Here is a 15,502-nt window from a genome sequence, read left to right on the forward strand (position 1 = left end):
ATTTGCATTTGTTCCCTTTAGTGATTGCATTAGAGCTGGGGACACCTTTAACCTCCATCTGTGTCAAACTAGACACCAGCTATATTCAAAGATGTTTTTTGCCAGTGTAAACACCAGGGGTAGCACCAAGCCAAAAAAAAGGAAAATGACCTTCTTGGGTCAGTCTCCATGATTAGATCTAGTCCCTATGAGCTCAGAGTTATGGGGGTTAGAGGAAGAGCGGTGACATATATTACATTTTCATGTGTAAATGTCATCTTCTCAAGTAAACTGCAGTTGCCTTAAGAGCAGGAATTATGTCTTACCGATTCTTGTATACTCCTTACCTCCAGAGTGCCTAGAGCTCAGTGCTGAGCATCTATTAAGTGTTAACAATTTCTGGTTCATTTAGTGAATGGTAATAGAAATTATCCATTTGTGGTACTGATGGTCTTCCGTTGACACAAGATATTCATGTGGCTCTGATTCTTCAGAGCCTGATATTCATGAAGAGGATTCTGTGAGGCAAACTAGGTTAATCCACTTCACTCCCCCAGTAACACTTGGGCCACACTGTTGTTGAACAGGAAGAACCCTGTTTTTCCCCTCTCCCATCATGGACAAGACCCCATGTGCTGTCTGACCCCAATACTACCCCACCTCATCCTCCAGCCCCCAGCTCACTCCCTGTGTCTCTTTTTAGGAACAGAGTGCAGCTGGCCAGTGGCTCCATTGCTCCCATGGATCCCTTGAACCTGTCCTGGTATGATGACGACCTGGATGGCCAGAATTGGTCCCAGTCCTTGAATGGGTCCGAGGCAAAAGCAGACAAGCCCCACTACAACTACTATGCCATGCTGCTCACCCTGCTCATCTTCGTCATCATCTTCGGTAATGTGCTGGTGTGCATGGCTGTGTCTCGAGAGAAGGCACTCCAAACCACCACCAACTACCTAATCGTCAGCCTTGCTGTGGCTGACCTCCTTTTGGCCACGCTAGTCATGCCCTGGGTCGTCTACCTGGAGGTAGGTCTGCGTCCTTCTCCACCATTTTTCTCTTCTCATACTCTTACCCCCTTCAAAAGAGTAATGGGGATCAAGACTGGGCTCCCATTTCCCCCCATTAAACCACCATGCAGCCTTCACTTTCTTGGGCTTCATCTTCCTTCCTCTGCAACATGAGGAGAAGTATACTTCCCCTTTGCAGCCTCCTCATTTTTGTGGAACATTCAGGACTTGGCTAATCCCACGGCTGCTAGTAACACAGTTAAGATTCAGAAACCATGGCACCACAAGATGTGACAACCACCCCAGGAGAGAAAGCCGTATGATGCTTTCCTTTCCAAGCCTCCCATCAGACTCCTGCAAGGGATTTGGCAGAAACCGGCTCAGGTTAGGTGGATCAGTTTGGCCAGTCATTTAACGATTGAGTGCTTGAATCCTTCCTGTGCCCTCTGTTTAGGTTGCAATCTTTTTCTCTCCCCTTACAAAAAAACCTCAACTATGGCTCAAGTTTGAAGCAGAAAAAGAGAAGGGGTTAGCTGTGTGGAGACAGTCCCTCATGGCAGCATTGATCCAGGGATGGAGGAAGGGATGATAGCTAGTAGAACTTCAAGCTGCCATCTTGGTACCATCTGGGTGGAAGGAATGAGTTTAAGGGTAAGCTCTGTCCCCTGGGAGTTATGGAATCAGTAGCTATGGAATGTTCCTAGACATGTTCTTTCTCCTGCTGTTCTTTCTGACCTTTTTGCTACTTCCTGAAAGGCAGCTATGCTATAATGGAAAGAGAATTAGATGTCCAGTTAGAGAATGCTTATCTGTGTAGAGATGTGTGTGTGTATGCATGTATGTATATATACATATATATACATGTAATACATAATATACTCCATAATATATAATATACTGTGTAGTAGATGAAATGTACTATGTAAGATATAATATATGCCATAATCAAGGCTAGCTATTAATATATGGTTAGACAGGTCCAGAACAAAGTAAGATCTGTGGGCTAACATGGAAGGTCATTCCAGACCAAAAGCTGAGGACATTTTCTTACTTCAGATGAGCACATATAACAGCCAACATCCATATAGAACTCTATAATTTACAAAGTGTTCTCTTTAAAACCACCATGGGAGGAAAGTAGTACAAATATTAATATTTCCGTTTTGTAGATCAAGCACTAAGGTGAAATAACTTGCCCAAGGTCACATGACTAGTGAATCGCAGGACTAATACTTCAATTCAATTCAATAAATGTGTATTAAGTGCCTACTGTGTGCCAGGCACTGTGCTAAGCTCTATGGATACAAAAAGAGGCAAAAGACTGTCCCTGCCCTCAAGGAACTTACAGTGTAGTGGGAGAGACAACATGTAAACAAATATGTACAGAGCAAGCTAAACAAGATAAATAGGAAATAATTAATGGAGGAATTAAGCACAGGAATTAAGAGAGGTTGGGGAAGGCTTCCCTTTGAAGGTGGGATTTTAGTTGGAGCTTCAGGAAAGGCAGGTCAGCAATCTGAGCCTTGACTTGAGGCCCAGCGCTCTTTCCACTGTACCTGAGTTTCAGCCTCTGAACTTCATTGCTTTTCCTCTGACTTAATCAAGGCCAATTTCATTACACACAGCTCTGCTGAGAGACAGAGCCTTAGATCCCCAGAGAAGAGGCAGAGGCCACTGATGCAAGGCAGGGGCTGTCCTGAAGGGCTGCAATTGGCTACTTGCAATTGGCTAATTGATGGGGCAGGGCAACCCCTTCATCCTGGGGTGGGGATGCAGGTAGTGGCTCATGCAGGAACTGCAAAAGAGAGGAATTGATCACCAAACATTGTCCCTCCCCCACCTTCACTTTCTGTCCATGATGTCTCTTCTTTGGGATTCACAGACTCGGGGTGAGGAGGCTGGGCAGTGAAGGGTGGGTCTGATGGATTTACCCATGCACACATTAATAGGCTCAGCTGCTGCCTGAGCCTCTCAGCAGCTTTGAGAGCAAAGTGGCTGAAGGAGGGTGCACCTTCTGATGACTAGCCCAGCCCCTGATGCAAACAGGGCCAACAGTGAGAAATCAGTGTTCTAGGGAGCTTCTATGGTCCAGAATCCACATCATTGAAATGGTGATCTAACCCTCACCCTTAGGACCATACCCAGGACCTAATGGTCTCCCATTAGGAGTTCTCACACTTCACAAAGCAGGCAGCTCAAGCCTCACCCTCCTTCCTGCCCTGGCTTTTAAAGCAGAAAGACAAATGAGATGGAGTCACCAACCTCAACCCCAGGCCACAGGAGGGATGCCTTAGGTTTTGCTGCTCATATGTTCTTATGGGAAGATATTGCTATTATTCTGATGGCTCCAACCACAGAGCTGGCAAGTCAGTCTCCAGGATTTTGGTGAATACATAAGCTATGTTGATGCCAGGAGTGCTTGTCCGTGCTTGCATTTCTCAGATGGGCTCTATCCAGACCTCCGGGCTTAGATCCAGCTAAAGATAGAGGGATGAACTTGGAGTCAGTAAAATCTGAGTTCAAATCCTACCTTGGTAACTTACTAGAGATGTTATCTTGGGCAAATCACTTAACCTCTCTCAGCCTCAATTTCCCCATATGTAAAATGGAGACAATAACAGCATCTGCCTCACAGGATTGTTGTGAGGATCAAATAAGATAAATATATAAAGTCCTTGCAAAACTTAAAGTGCTAGATAAGTGTTTAGCTATTGTTATCATCATCATCATCACATTGTTCTCATAGCCCCACTCACTAGGCATCACTACAGTATCAACCTGTGTCCCAGAACTCTGGAAGTCTGAGGGATTTTAAATGGTCCCAACCCACTTATCATTCTGTTTATCATTAAAAGACTTACAAAGCTTTTCCTTGATATCAACACTTCAAAATAGGTAGTAAAGAATTACTCTTTCCATTTTGCAGATGAGGAAACTGAGAGGTTGATGGACTTGCTTATGGTCACACAGAGGCCATCACAGCTAAGATATGAATCCAGGTCTCCTGACTCCAGATCTGGGTGTTTTTCTGTGACATAATAGTTGTCTCTCCTAGGCTACGCTGCTTCCAAGCCAGATCACACCTAACCCATTCCAGATGGATGGTGAAACAACTTATTTCTTTAAGATGACTAAGGAAAAAGGATGTCACAATCTCCCTTAGTCACCCATTTCAGTGTCCTATAATCCTCAATCCTAAAAAGTTCTTGCTTCAAGCTGACCTAAATCCATCTTCTCCAATTGAAGCCACTGTCCATAACAAAACCCTATTTGGAAGGAATCATTGTCCACAGGGAAGAGGAGTCCCATCTCTCTGTTCTATGGGAAATAGACATATTTAATGTCTCTCACTTATGATGAATATTAGGGTGGCAGATGAAAAAAAAAATCAGAGACTAACAAGCAAACCCCGCCTGCCCTAACGTTAGAAGGCTGCACGGCAAAGGCTAGAAAGAGGGCTGTTTATAGCAAAAAGGTGAGAACGTTGCACTTGGTACACTACATCCTATTAGCATAAATTATTCCCTACTCCCCACCCCACCACCTCAGACACAGCTATAGAGTCCCAAATAAACTGAGCTACTCCCCTCAGAATTCTGGGGAAAGAGCAATGAGTCACCAGAAAATAAGGATTTGTTGTTAAGTTTTCAGTTCCATCCAACTCTCCTTGACCCCATTTGGGGTTTTCTCAGCAAAGATCCTGGAGTGATTTGCCATTTCCTTCTCCATCTCATTTTACAGATGAGAAAGCCAAGGCAAATTGGGTTAAGTGACTTGCCCAGGGTCACACAGCTACTAAGCGTCTGAAGCTGGAGTTGAGATGAGTCTTCCTTACTCTGGGCCCAGTGCTCTATCCACTGCATCACCTAGAGATCATTCTATCTGTGCTTGATTTGGAGTCTGACCTTGGCAAGTCACAACTTCTCTGGGCCTCAGTTTCTTCAACTGACAAAGAGTGTAGGGCAGTACATTAGATAAGCTTTGATGATCTTGTCTAGCTCTAAATCTATGATTTTATGAGTCAGAAACCAGGTATGAAAGCCTGGAGTAGTGGTCTTTGAATTCCTTTGATTGTACCCTCATTAATCAAAATATTGGTGGTTATGCTGGGGGAAGGGTGTCAAGCGCAGAAGGGGATGGTTGAGAGTTTGAGGTGGGGGTGGAGGGAGTAATGGGCCATGTAGGAGGTAAAGGAAAGGTGCAATTGTATTGGAGTCGGCCCCTTGATTGACTATCACCTGTCTTCTAACCCCACAGACAGTTGATTACACACTTAGGGGCTCCTGGCCGCCACTTTGGAGACTCCTGGTCTAGAAGGGAAGGTGTGCAGTGATATGGGGAATGAAGGCAGGAAAGGCACTATGGAACTTCTGGGATGCCTCTGTAATTCATCCAGACATCTTTACCCAGACAAACACATACTCAGAGTCCCCGAGGCACAGCTGTCTGGTGCTCCCTGTTGCACTGTCTGAGACGCAGGAACCAAATGACCAAAGATCCCAGGGGTTCCCTGGACCTCCCTTAGCTTTGCTCTGCTCCCTGTCAAGCCGTGGCCCAGCCTTGGAAGCTGCCAGGGGTCAGGGAAGCAGTATTCTCTTGCTCCCATTCAGGGCCTGTAAGAAAGAGCATCAGCCTATGCTTTGTGGACCAGTCCCACCCCTAGGAGAAAAGTATGTAGCCTGGCTCCCTCTAAAACTACAAATCTTAGCATTCGAGGTAAAGGGTCAATGTAATGAAGTGTAGTGGATAGAGTGCTGGCCTTGAAGTTAGTTAGCAAGGCCTGGATTCAAATCCCACCTCTGGCACTTACTAGTCATGTAGCCCTAGGCTGTATGACCCTTAATCTCCCTTAGCCTTGGGTTCCTTTTTTCTTCTTCTTCTTTTTTTTAATGAAGGAGTTTGGACTTACTGACCTCTAAAGTCCCATAATCCTAAGAAGGGAATTGGGACAGATCCTCTACAAGGGAGTTAAGGTATGGAGTTGGCAGGGTCCGGGAGGGGAGGGAGAAACAGAGATACAGCAGACAATGTGACCTTGGGTGCTGTCCAAGGGATAAACCTGTCCGTTCCCTGACCGTTCTCAGCTCTGCCAGCCCACAAGCCTCACTGTTTCCCAAAACCCACCTTTGCCCCCAACTTCCACGGAATTGTCAGCTATTTGAGGCTCCTGAGGCATGAGGCATGAGGATGGTCTGTTGACCACAGTGGAAAAAGGTAGCACCCCCTCCAGGAAGTACTTAGGCACTAACATCGGTGCCCAAGACAGTCTTGCCTGACCTACCCTAGTTACAGCTCACTCTCTCTTCACATAGGAACACAGAATCCTAGATTCAGAGCGGGGCTGAACTTTAGAGGTCATCTAGACTGTCTGTTTAAATCTAAGCTCCCAGACATTTAAATCTCTCAGATCATAAATTCTTGCTTGTAAGAAATCAGGCTTGAATAAAGCAAGAGCATTAACAATCGACATCAGTGTAGTGTCATGGAAAGAGCACTGTACTGGAGCATTGAACTGAGTTCTTGACCTAGCTTTTTCACTAACTTGGCAACTTGGGCAAATTATTTTACCTCTCTGGGCCTCAGTTTCCTCATCTGTAAAATTATAAATGATTGCTAAGATTCCTTCCAGATATGAAATTTTATGACTCTACCATTTGACTACGTTTTTTCCCAACCTTCTACCCAATGGGACATCCTTTGAGTTTAGAAAGGCTTAGGACCTAGGAAAGGCCGAAAATGGGGAGCCATCACATATGAATGAATGAATGAATGAATGCAAAGTCTTTATTAAGCACTTACTAACTCTGGGTGTACCCTTAAGCTTCAGTCTTGGGCAGCTAGGTGGCATAGTGGAAATAGTACTGGACCTGGGATCAGGAAGTCAAAGTCCTGCCTCAGATACTTACAATGTGACCCTGGACAAGTCACTAAACCTCTGTCAGCCTCATTTTCCTCTTCTGTAAAATGGGGATAATAATAGTAGCATCTTTCTCCCAGATATAACTATATAAAGTGCCTGTGAACCACAAAGTGCTATATAAAAGCTATTATTACTTTTTATATTGTTATTATTTCTCACTAAACTCTTTTGGTGATCTCATAAGCCACAAGTTTAATTGTCAACTCTAGGCATATGGCTCTGAGATCTATTTATTACCCCTATTCTATCTCTCTACCTCTCCCTCCCCCATCTCTGTCTCTGTCTCTTTCTCTGTGTCTTTCTCTCTCTCCCCCCTCTCCTCTCTGTCTCTTCTCTCTGTCTCTGTCTGTCTCTGTCTCTCTGTCTCTCTCTCTGTCTCTCTCTCTCTCTGTCTCTCTCTCTCTCTCCTCTCTTCTCTTCTCTCAGTCTCTTCTCTTTCTCTGCATCTCTGTCTCTTTCTCTCTCTCTCTCCTCCCCCCCTCCGTGTGTGTGTGTGTGTGTGTGTGTGTGTGTGTGACTGTCTCTCTCTCTCTCTGTTTGTCTCCCTCTCTCTCCAATCCTGTATCACCAACTACCTATTGGACATTTCAAACTGGATGTCTGACAGGCATCTCAAGCTCAATGTACCCAAAACAGAATTCATTATCTTTGCCCTAAAACCCTCCCTGCTATCCAATATCCCCATTTCTGACACCGCCATTCTTCTAGTTATCCAGGTTCATAACTTGAAGTCACCCTCAGTTCCACCCTCTCCCTCACCCAACGTATCTGTTCAGTTACCAGATCTTACCATTGCTACCTACACCACATCTCTCACATCTATCCCTTTTGCCCTCCTTACAAAGTCATCACCTTGGCTCAAGCGTGGCCTCAACTATTTTCATGACCTCCTAATTGGTCTCCCTGCCTCAAATCTTTCTCCTCATTAATACATCCTCTACTCAGTTGCCAAAGTGATTTTCCTCAAATACAGACCTGACCACCTCACTCTCCCACTCAACAAACTCCAGTCATTCCCTATTACTTCTAGGATAAAATATAAAATCTTTTGTTTGGCTTGGAGCAACCTATCTTGCCAGCCTTCTTCTATATTGCTCCCCTTACCACACTCCATGGTCCAGCCAAACTGGACTTTTCTCTGTTCTTCACACATAGAACTTCATCTCTTATTTCCATGCCTTTTCATCACATTCTACACTTCACTGAATCCCTAAATAGTTCAGCATGAAGGGTTGGGGGAGAGGGAAATCAGATAAGCCATAAGAGAGATTTCTAATTTGCTTACGTCAAGACAGCTTAAATATCATCTTCTCCAAGAAACCTTTCATGATCCATGCTAGGGTCCTCTCTCCCTCCCTAAGCACCTTATATTGATTTTACATATGGGTGCTTGTCTCATTCAAAGAACATAAGCTCCTTGAGGGCAAGGATTGCTTCATTTTTGTCTTTACATCTCTAGTGTCTAGCCTCTGTCTGACACTTGGGATCAGCTTAAAAATGCTTGCTCATTAATTGATTGATTACTGTGTGCCAGGTACTGTGGTGGCCTCTACAAATACACATACAAAAGTGAGACAGTCGTTCCCCTCAAGGAGATTACAGTCTGATAGCTAGGAGGAGAGAAAACATATATAAGAGTTGAAATTGCAAGGGAGGAGGGTGTCTAGAAAGTCACATGGATGACAAATGAGTTGGTCCATAGGGCAACACGTTGACACATCCTTTTCAGGAACACTGATAATATGGTAGTATTGATTTGATTACTGAGACCAGAGTGAGCCATAGTGAGAGGGAAGATGTACCTAGGCAGATAGTAATATAGATACTTTGGATGCATGTGAAGTGTGGTCTAGCCTGGATGTCTGGGTACCACTACACGAAGTGGTCTAGCTGAATGGGTGCTCATTCCCTTACCAGTCGAGACAACTGGACCCCTGAGTGGGCGTTCCAAAGTGAAGTGGCTTAACTTTCATTTGAACTAGGGGCACTTTTCTGTCTATCAGGTCCACAAATGCTGCTCTAGATAGGGTGGCAGCAGAGTAATGGCAAGTCACTGGTTGGTTAGCTGGGATATGGAGCAGGATCACATGAAGGAAATCTTATTGTTATCACCCATTCTTGCTCTTTTTCTCCTTTAAGCCTAGGTAGGATGGGAAGGGGAAAGAAAGGGAAAAAAGTATTTAATAAGTGCCTATTATTCAGTAGGCACTATGCTGAAAGCTTTGCAAATATTATCTTATTTGATCCTCAAAGCAACTTTGTGAGGTAGATGCAATTATTATCACCATTTTTTGCAAATGAGGAAACTGAGGCAAGCAGCAGTTAAATGATTTGACTAGGACCACACAGCTAGTAAGTGTCTGAGGGAGGATTCGAATTCACCTTCCTGATTCCAAGTCCAACATTCTTAACCCACTACCCCATCTATCTGCCTCTAATAACTTGCCCCTCTTCACATAGATAAGTATAAAGTGCCCCATCACTATTGGCACAATGCCCAAATCCCTTTCCCTAGAGGAAGCTTCTGAGACTGGGAAGCAGCTGCCAGCTAATGAGGGCTGGGCAAAGGTTTTTCCCCCTCCTCCTCCCTCCCTTCTTCCCACAGGCCTTATGATGGCCCATCTAGCTGTCATTCAGATATCATTAAAGAGCCTCCCCCCATCTTGTTAGCACGTCTCTCTCCCAAACAGCTCCCAATGAAGATCAGGAAGCCCAGGAGAAGAATCTTCAAGTCATCTTTCTATTTCAGAACCCAAACAATAATACCCTGGGGGAAGGTTTCCTGTCTTCCAAGGAGAGGCTTCTGTCCTCAGCATCTGGTGATAGCTGCTCCAATGCCCACTATCAGGCTTAAATGCTCAGTTTGGCTTCATGCCCCAGAGCCCAAGAAAGCAGTGACTGGAACAGGACAAGTTATAATTAGTCCCCACATTATGACATGTGTCAGAGTCAGCACTACTCAACTCCATTTCTCAGGGAGGGTGAGGGAAACATTTCTTTCTTGCCTGTTTTATTTTTTTTCTCCTATTGTTAAAAGCAAAAAAAAAATCAGCCCAGGTCTATGGGCTTCTTGGGAAAGTTATACCCTAACCTTCCTCCCACTTAATCCCTGTGGACCACACTCATTTCAAGTACAGAGTTGTGCTTTAATTGTAGCATGGAGGGTGTGGGTCAGTGCTTAAAGCCTTTCATTCCTCTCTAGGTTCTGCTACTGACTCTGTGGACTTCCTCCACTAGGTCACAGAAGCCTTCTCACCCTGGAAGATCACTCCACCCTTGCACTCTCTTCCTCTGATTGGTCAATTCCCCCCAGAACCTCTCTTTAAAGAAAATGCTCAGGCTAACTTCATTCTTCTCTAAACTCCATTCCTGACTCTATGACTTTTCTTCCCTATGCGCCTGCGCCTGCGTAGTATCTTCCCTTCCCTCTCTTTTCCCCATTCAGTTCATGTGTTATCTTCCCCCATTAAAATGCAAGCTCTTTGAGGACAGGACTTTTATTTTTCTTTTGCCCTTTTTTTTTGTATTTCCAGCTTAGCACAGTGCCCAGCATATAGTAAGGGCTTGATAAATGCTTATTGATTTGACTATGGAAGGATTTCCTAACGCTGAGGGTTCAGAGATAATAGAATATGATCAAGGCAAGGTTGTGACATCTTCTTTTATGGGACTTCTTTGCCACCAGAGAAAGATGAAAGAGAATTGGCTCTACCACTTACCGGATGTATGACCTTGGGCAAGTCACTTAATTTCTTTGAACCTCAGTTCTAGTGTCAAGTCAACAAGAATTTGTTAAGCCTTATTGATATAATACAAGCAAAAAAAGTCCTTGCCCTTAAGGAACTTTTATTTTTTTAAGGAACTTATATTTTAATGGAGGAAAACAACACAAAAGGGAACTGAAAAGAGGCAGGGTAGGGAGGGAAGATCCTTGCGTATGAGCATGAACATAAAGCCTTGAAACTGAAGGATGGCTGGTTTGAGCCCTTCCTCAAAATGGAGAGAATCTTCATTTTAGAACTCACCAATGAGAAAAACTCACATATGGGAGAAGAAGGTCAGAAGGATGGAGGGAGGAGGCAGCTGAAACACAATGACCAAGTCTGGAAAGTGAAGCATGGTTGGTCTGGGCTCTTCCTCAAAATGGAGGTTTTGGAAAGAATTGATCTATGGGAGAAGGTATAATGGAAAGAACTCTGGTCTTGGGGCACTAGTGACACCAGCTATGTGACACTGGGCAAGTCACTAATTTGGTGTGATGTAATTCAATTTCACAAGTATCTATTGTCCACCAAGTGCCGGGCACTATGCTGGGCACTCAGGATACAAAGACAAAACAAAAATGAAAGACCTTTCATGGAAAGCAGAACTTGAACTGAGCCTTCAAGGGATCCAAGAAGGAGTCCAGTGGGGAAAACGCTGAACAAGGAGTAGAGGACCCACCTTGAAATCCTGGTCCTGCTGTTTACTACCTTAGTGACCCTGAACAGATCACATTACTTCTCTGGGGCCTTAGTTTCTTCATCTGTAAAATGTGGGGGTTAGACTAGATGATCTCTAAAGTCCTTTCGAGCTCTAAATCTATCTGTGACCTCTCAGAGTCCAAGTTTCTATATGTGTAAAATGGAGAAAACACTATCTGCACTAATCTGGAGAGTGGAGAAAGCAAAGAATTTATAAACCATATAAAAGCTATAGAAATGTGAGCTGTTAACATGTTGATGATGATGATGATGGTGATGGTGATGATGATGATGGTGATGGTGATGGTGATGGTGGTGGTGGTGATGGTGATGGTGATGATGTTGGTAATAATGTTGATGATGATGATGATGATGAAGATGATGGCGATGGTGATGATAATGATGATGGTGATGGTGATGATAGTGGTGATGATGAAGAGGATGTTGGTGATGATGATGATGATCATCTTCACCATAGTGATGGTAATAATGGTGATGATGATGATGATGATGATTGTGGTAGGTACAAAAAGAAGATGAATAGGGGGAAATACCTGCCCTGCCTCCTTTACAGTCTTGTTGCAAGGTTCAAATAATAATCATAGCTAGTATTTGTATGGCACCTTCAGGCTTGCAAAGTGCTTTGCAAATATTATCTTATTTGATCATTGCAACAAGTCCATGGAGTGAATGCTAGTATTATCTCCATTTTATAGATTGGGAAACTGAGGCAGACAGAGGTTACGTGACTTGCCCAGGGTCACACAGCTAGTAAGTGTTTGAGGCAGGACTTGAATCCAGGTCTTCCTGACTCCAGGCCTACCACTCCATATACCATACAACTTGTCTGCCTTATGAGCCAACATCCAAAATTCCCAACTACCCTGTATGTGTTAGGGCTACTTTGACCTATGTGGCTGAGGGCCCTGAATACCCTTTCTTTGACCTTTCTTTTTACTTTATTAAAATTGAAAGCATAATTATACTCTCCTGGGCAGAGTATATGGGGAAGCGGAAGCCTCTAAGGCCCCTTCCAGGTCTAAGCCTAAGATCCTAAAGTCGTTTCATTAACAAGTGACTTTCCTGGCATCATGTGCAGTGAGCAGAAGATCTGGCCCCACCTAGCTCTGATTCTGAGTTCAGTCTGTGAGTCTCTGCTAAGGTAGACTTGCCAGCTGGCCCACCTTCCCAGAGACCTTGTGAGCCTCTTGTGTCTACAATGTTCCCCTGCCATAGTCTGGACAGGATATAGGGGATGGGTGGGTCAAAAACCGTTACTGGGGTGAAGCTTCAGACCCAGCAACTTAGCGTGAAAAGCTGTGGTTTAGAGAGTTCCTGGAGCCTGTTGCTAAGGAAAACATGTGTCTACCTCCTAAAAACTCAATTAGTCACCATATATTTATAGAATTACATGAGGGATGCCATATATATCTGTGCTCAGTGTAAATTTATGGTCATTGATTGCCAGACACAATAGCTTGTAAGACTGAGAGATCAGGAGAATGACATAGAACAGCATACGTGATTTTGGCAAAGAATTTGACAGTCTTTCATACCGGGTGTGTGAAAGAGATGGTGAGATAAGGGCTAGACTGGAGTAAAGTTAGATTCAGAACTGGTTGAATGACTACATTCAAAGGATAATTGACATAAAAGGGAGTTTCCATTGAAGTGTTCCACAGATTTGTGCTTGGCCTTCTGCTGTTTAATATTTTTATTCATGACCTTGGATAAAGATAGGGGTGGGGAACGTGCAGCCTTGAGGCCACATGTGGCCTTCTAGGCCCTCAAGTGTGGCCCTTTGACTCAATCCAAACTTCACAGAACAAATCCCCTTAATAAAAGAATTTGTTCTGTAAAACTTGGACTCAGTCAAAAGGCCGCACCCAAGGACCTAGAAGGCCACATGTGGCCTTGAGACCAAAGGTTCCTCACCCCTGGATAAAGATATTGATGGCAAGTCCCTCCTTAAGAGGAGGGACTGAGGCCCTCCTTTTATTTATGTTTTTGTATTTTCAGTGCCTGACACATGTCATTATTGTTATTCAGTCATGTCCAACTCTTTGTGACCCCATTTTGGGGTCACCATCTTGGTGAAGATACTGGAGTGGTTTGTCATTTCCTTCTCCAGCTCATTTTACAGATGAGAAAACTGAGGTAAAGAGGGTTAAATGACTTGCCCAGGGTCACACAGTTAGTATCTGAGAATGGATTTGAACTCAGGTCTTCCTGACTCCTTCCTGACTCCTACCTTCCCACAAAGTACTTTAATAAATGCTTATTTGATTGAAGTTGAGCCCAGCAAATCTGCAGATGACATGAAGTTGGGAGAGACAGTTAACAATGGATAACAGAGTCCAGATCCAAAAGAGATAGAGACAAGCACAATGGAAAAAGATTTAAGGGTCTGAGTGGACAGTAAATTCCATATGCATCAATAGTATGATATGGCAACCAAAAAATTTAATTTGATCTCAGGCTACTTTAACAGAAGCATAAGGTACTCTAGAACAAGGGAGATGATAGCCCTGCTATATTCTGCTCAAGTTAGAACATAACTCTAATATTATACTGAGTTCTGGGAGTCGTATTAGAAGAAACCAAAGCTTTGTTCTCTTCCCAGGTGGTGGGAGAGTGGAAATTCAGTCGGATTCACTGTGATATCTTTGTCACCCTGGATGTTATGATGTGCACCGCAAGCATCCTCAACCTCTGTGCCATCAGCATCGACAGGTGAGAGCCCAAATCAGGTGACAGGAGGGAAGGGTACAGATGAGTCATTCCCCTGCATGCTGCTGTTTTCTTACCCAATGGAGTTCATTCTTTCCTTGACTTCATTGAGAAAGGGAAATTTGGGGCTTCATTTTCTGGCCTTGCAGTTTGGTCCCTGAGGAGACTAATGGAGTTTCTGGGAACACTTAGAGCAACAACCCAATCTCATGACGAGTAGGAAGGGAGTGTCGATTGAGGATCCTTGCTAGGACCATATGCAGTAGGAAGGTGGGGGACTGAGACCAGAGCTTATTTCAATCAATCTATAATTAATAAATATGAATCAATTAAATGATAAGTATTCATTTTGGTATAGGCCTTCACAACATCTCTTGTATGTGACCCCTTTTCTCCACTCAAATAGCCAATGCCCTGGTGTACGCCCTTCTCATCCCACTCCTGGACTATTGACAATGGGGCCATCTCCAGTTGTCCTGATCTATATCTTGCCACTGGACCCAGTTCTGGAGGAGAAAGTGAGGCTGCTGACTTTGCACAGCCCTCCCTCACTTAAATCCAACTCACTTGCAAGTCATGGCATCATCTTCCTGATGTCATGTCCTCTTTGAGAATGAAGGACAAACAACTATTGACAATAAATAGCCTTCTGCTTGGTCTCCCGTCCTCAAGTCTCTCCCCACTCTAGTCTATCTTCACTCAGTTGCTGGACTAACATTACTAAAATGTGGGGCAGACTGTGTCACACAGTCCCTGATTCAACTAATTCCAGTGGCTGCCTATTACCTCCAGGATAAAACATAAAACCTTCTGATTGGCATTTAAAGCTCTGCATGACGTGGTGCTTTTCTACCTTTCCAGGCTTCTTAGACTTATTGCCTCCCATGTACTCCAGGATGTTGGTGATCTGCCTACAAGGGCCTTCCTGCCATTCCTCTCTCATGATATATCATCTTCTGACTTGGAGTTTTGTTACTGGCTGTTCTCCATGTCTCTCCCCTCTGCCTCCTGACTTCCATTGCTTTCTTCAAGAACAAATTCAAATTCTCTCTCCTACAAGAAGCTTTCCTGGTAGCTCCCTCTGCTAGTGCATTCCCTCTGAAATTGTCTTCCATTTACACTCTATTTATATTTGATGTATGTACCTCCATCCATCAATCAATAAACATTTATTAAGTACATACTATGTGCCAGGCACTGTGCTAAGATATGTGGATACAAAAAGAGGTAAAAAATTGTCCCTGCCTTCAAGGATCTTATACTCTAATAGGAGAGACTACACACAAACAAATATATACATATATATATATATACACATATACATATATACATAGAGTAAACTATATATGGGACAAGCAGCAAGTAATTAATGAGGGAAGACACTGGAATTAAGGGGGTTACTC

At 43.9% G+C, this 15,502-nt stretch overlaps 1 protein-coding gene across 2 annotated transcripts in view; it reads left to right on the forward strand.

Moving 5' to 3' along the window:
* Positions 1-707: 707 nt before the first annotated feature.
* The window catches only part of DRD2 (dopamine receptor D2), a 29,216-nt gene continuing 14,421 nt past the window's right edge, over positions 708-15,502 (forward strand). Inside the window, exons 1-2 of one of the 2 annotated variants that reach the window (XM_027847358.1) lie at positions 708-1,004; positions 13,993-14,102. In XM_027847358.1, coding sequence (XP_027703159.1) covers positions 720-1,004; positions 13,993-14,102 — 395 coding nt within the window. In that variant the 5' untranslated portion in view covers positions 708-719. The remainder of the gene's footprint in view (positions 1,005-13,992; positions 14,103-15,502) is intronic. The other variant, XM_027847357.1, reaches the window with a different exon arrangement.

The sequence above is a fragment of the Vombatus ursinus genome, unplaced genomic scaffold (assembly GCF_900497805.2).
Source record: "Vombatus ursinus unplaced genomic scaffold, bare-nosed wombat genome assembly UNPS02015398.1, whole genome shotgun sequence".
NCBI lineage: Eukaryota > Metazoa > Chordata > Mammalia > Diprotodontia > Vombatidae > Vombatus > Vombatus ursinus.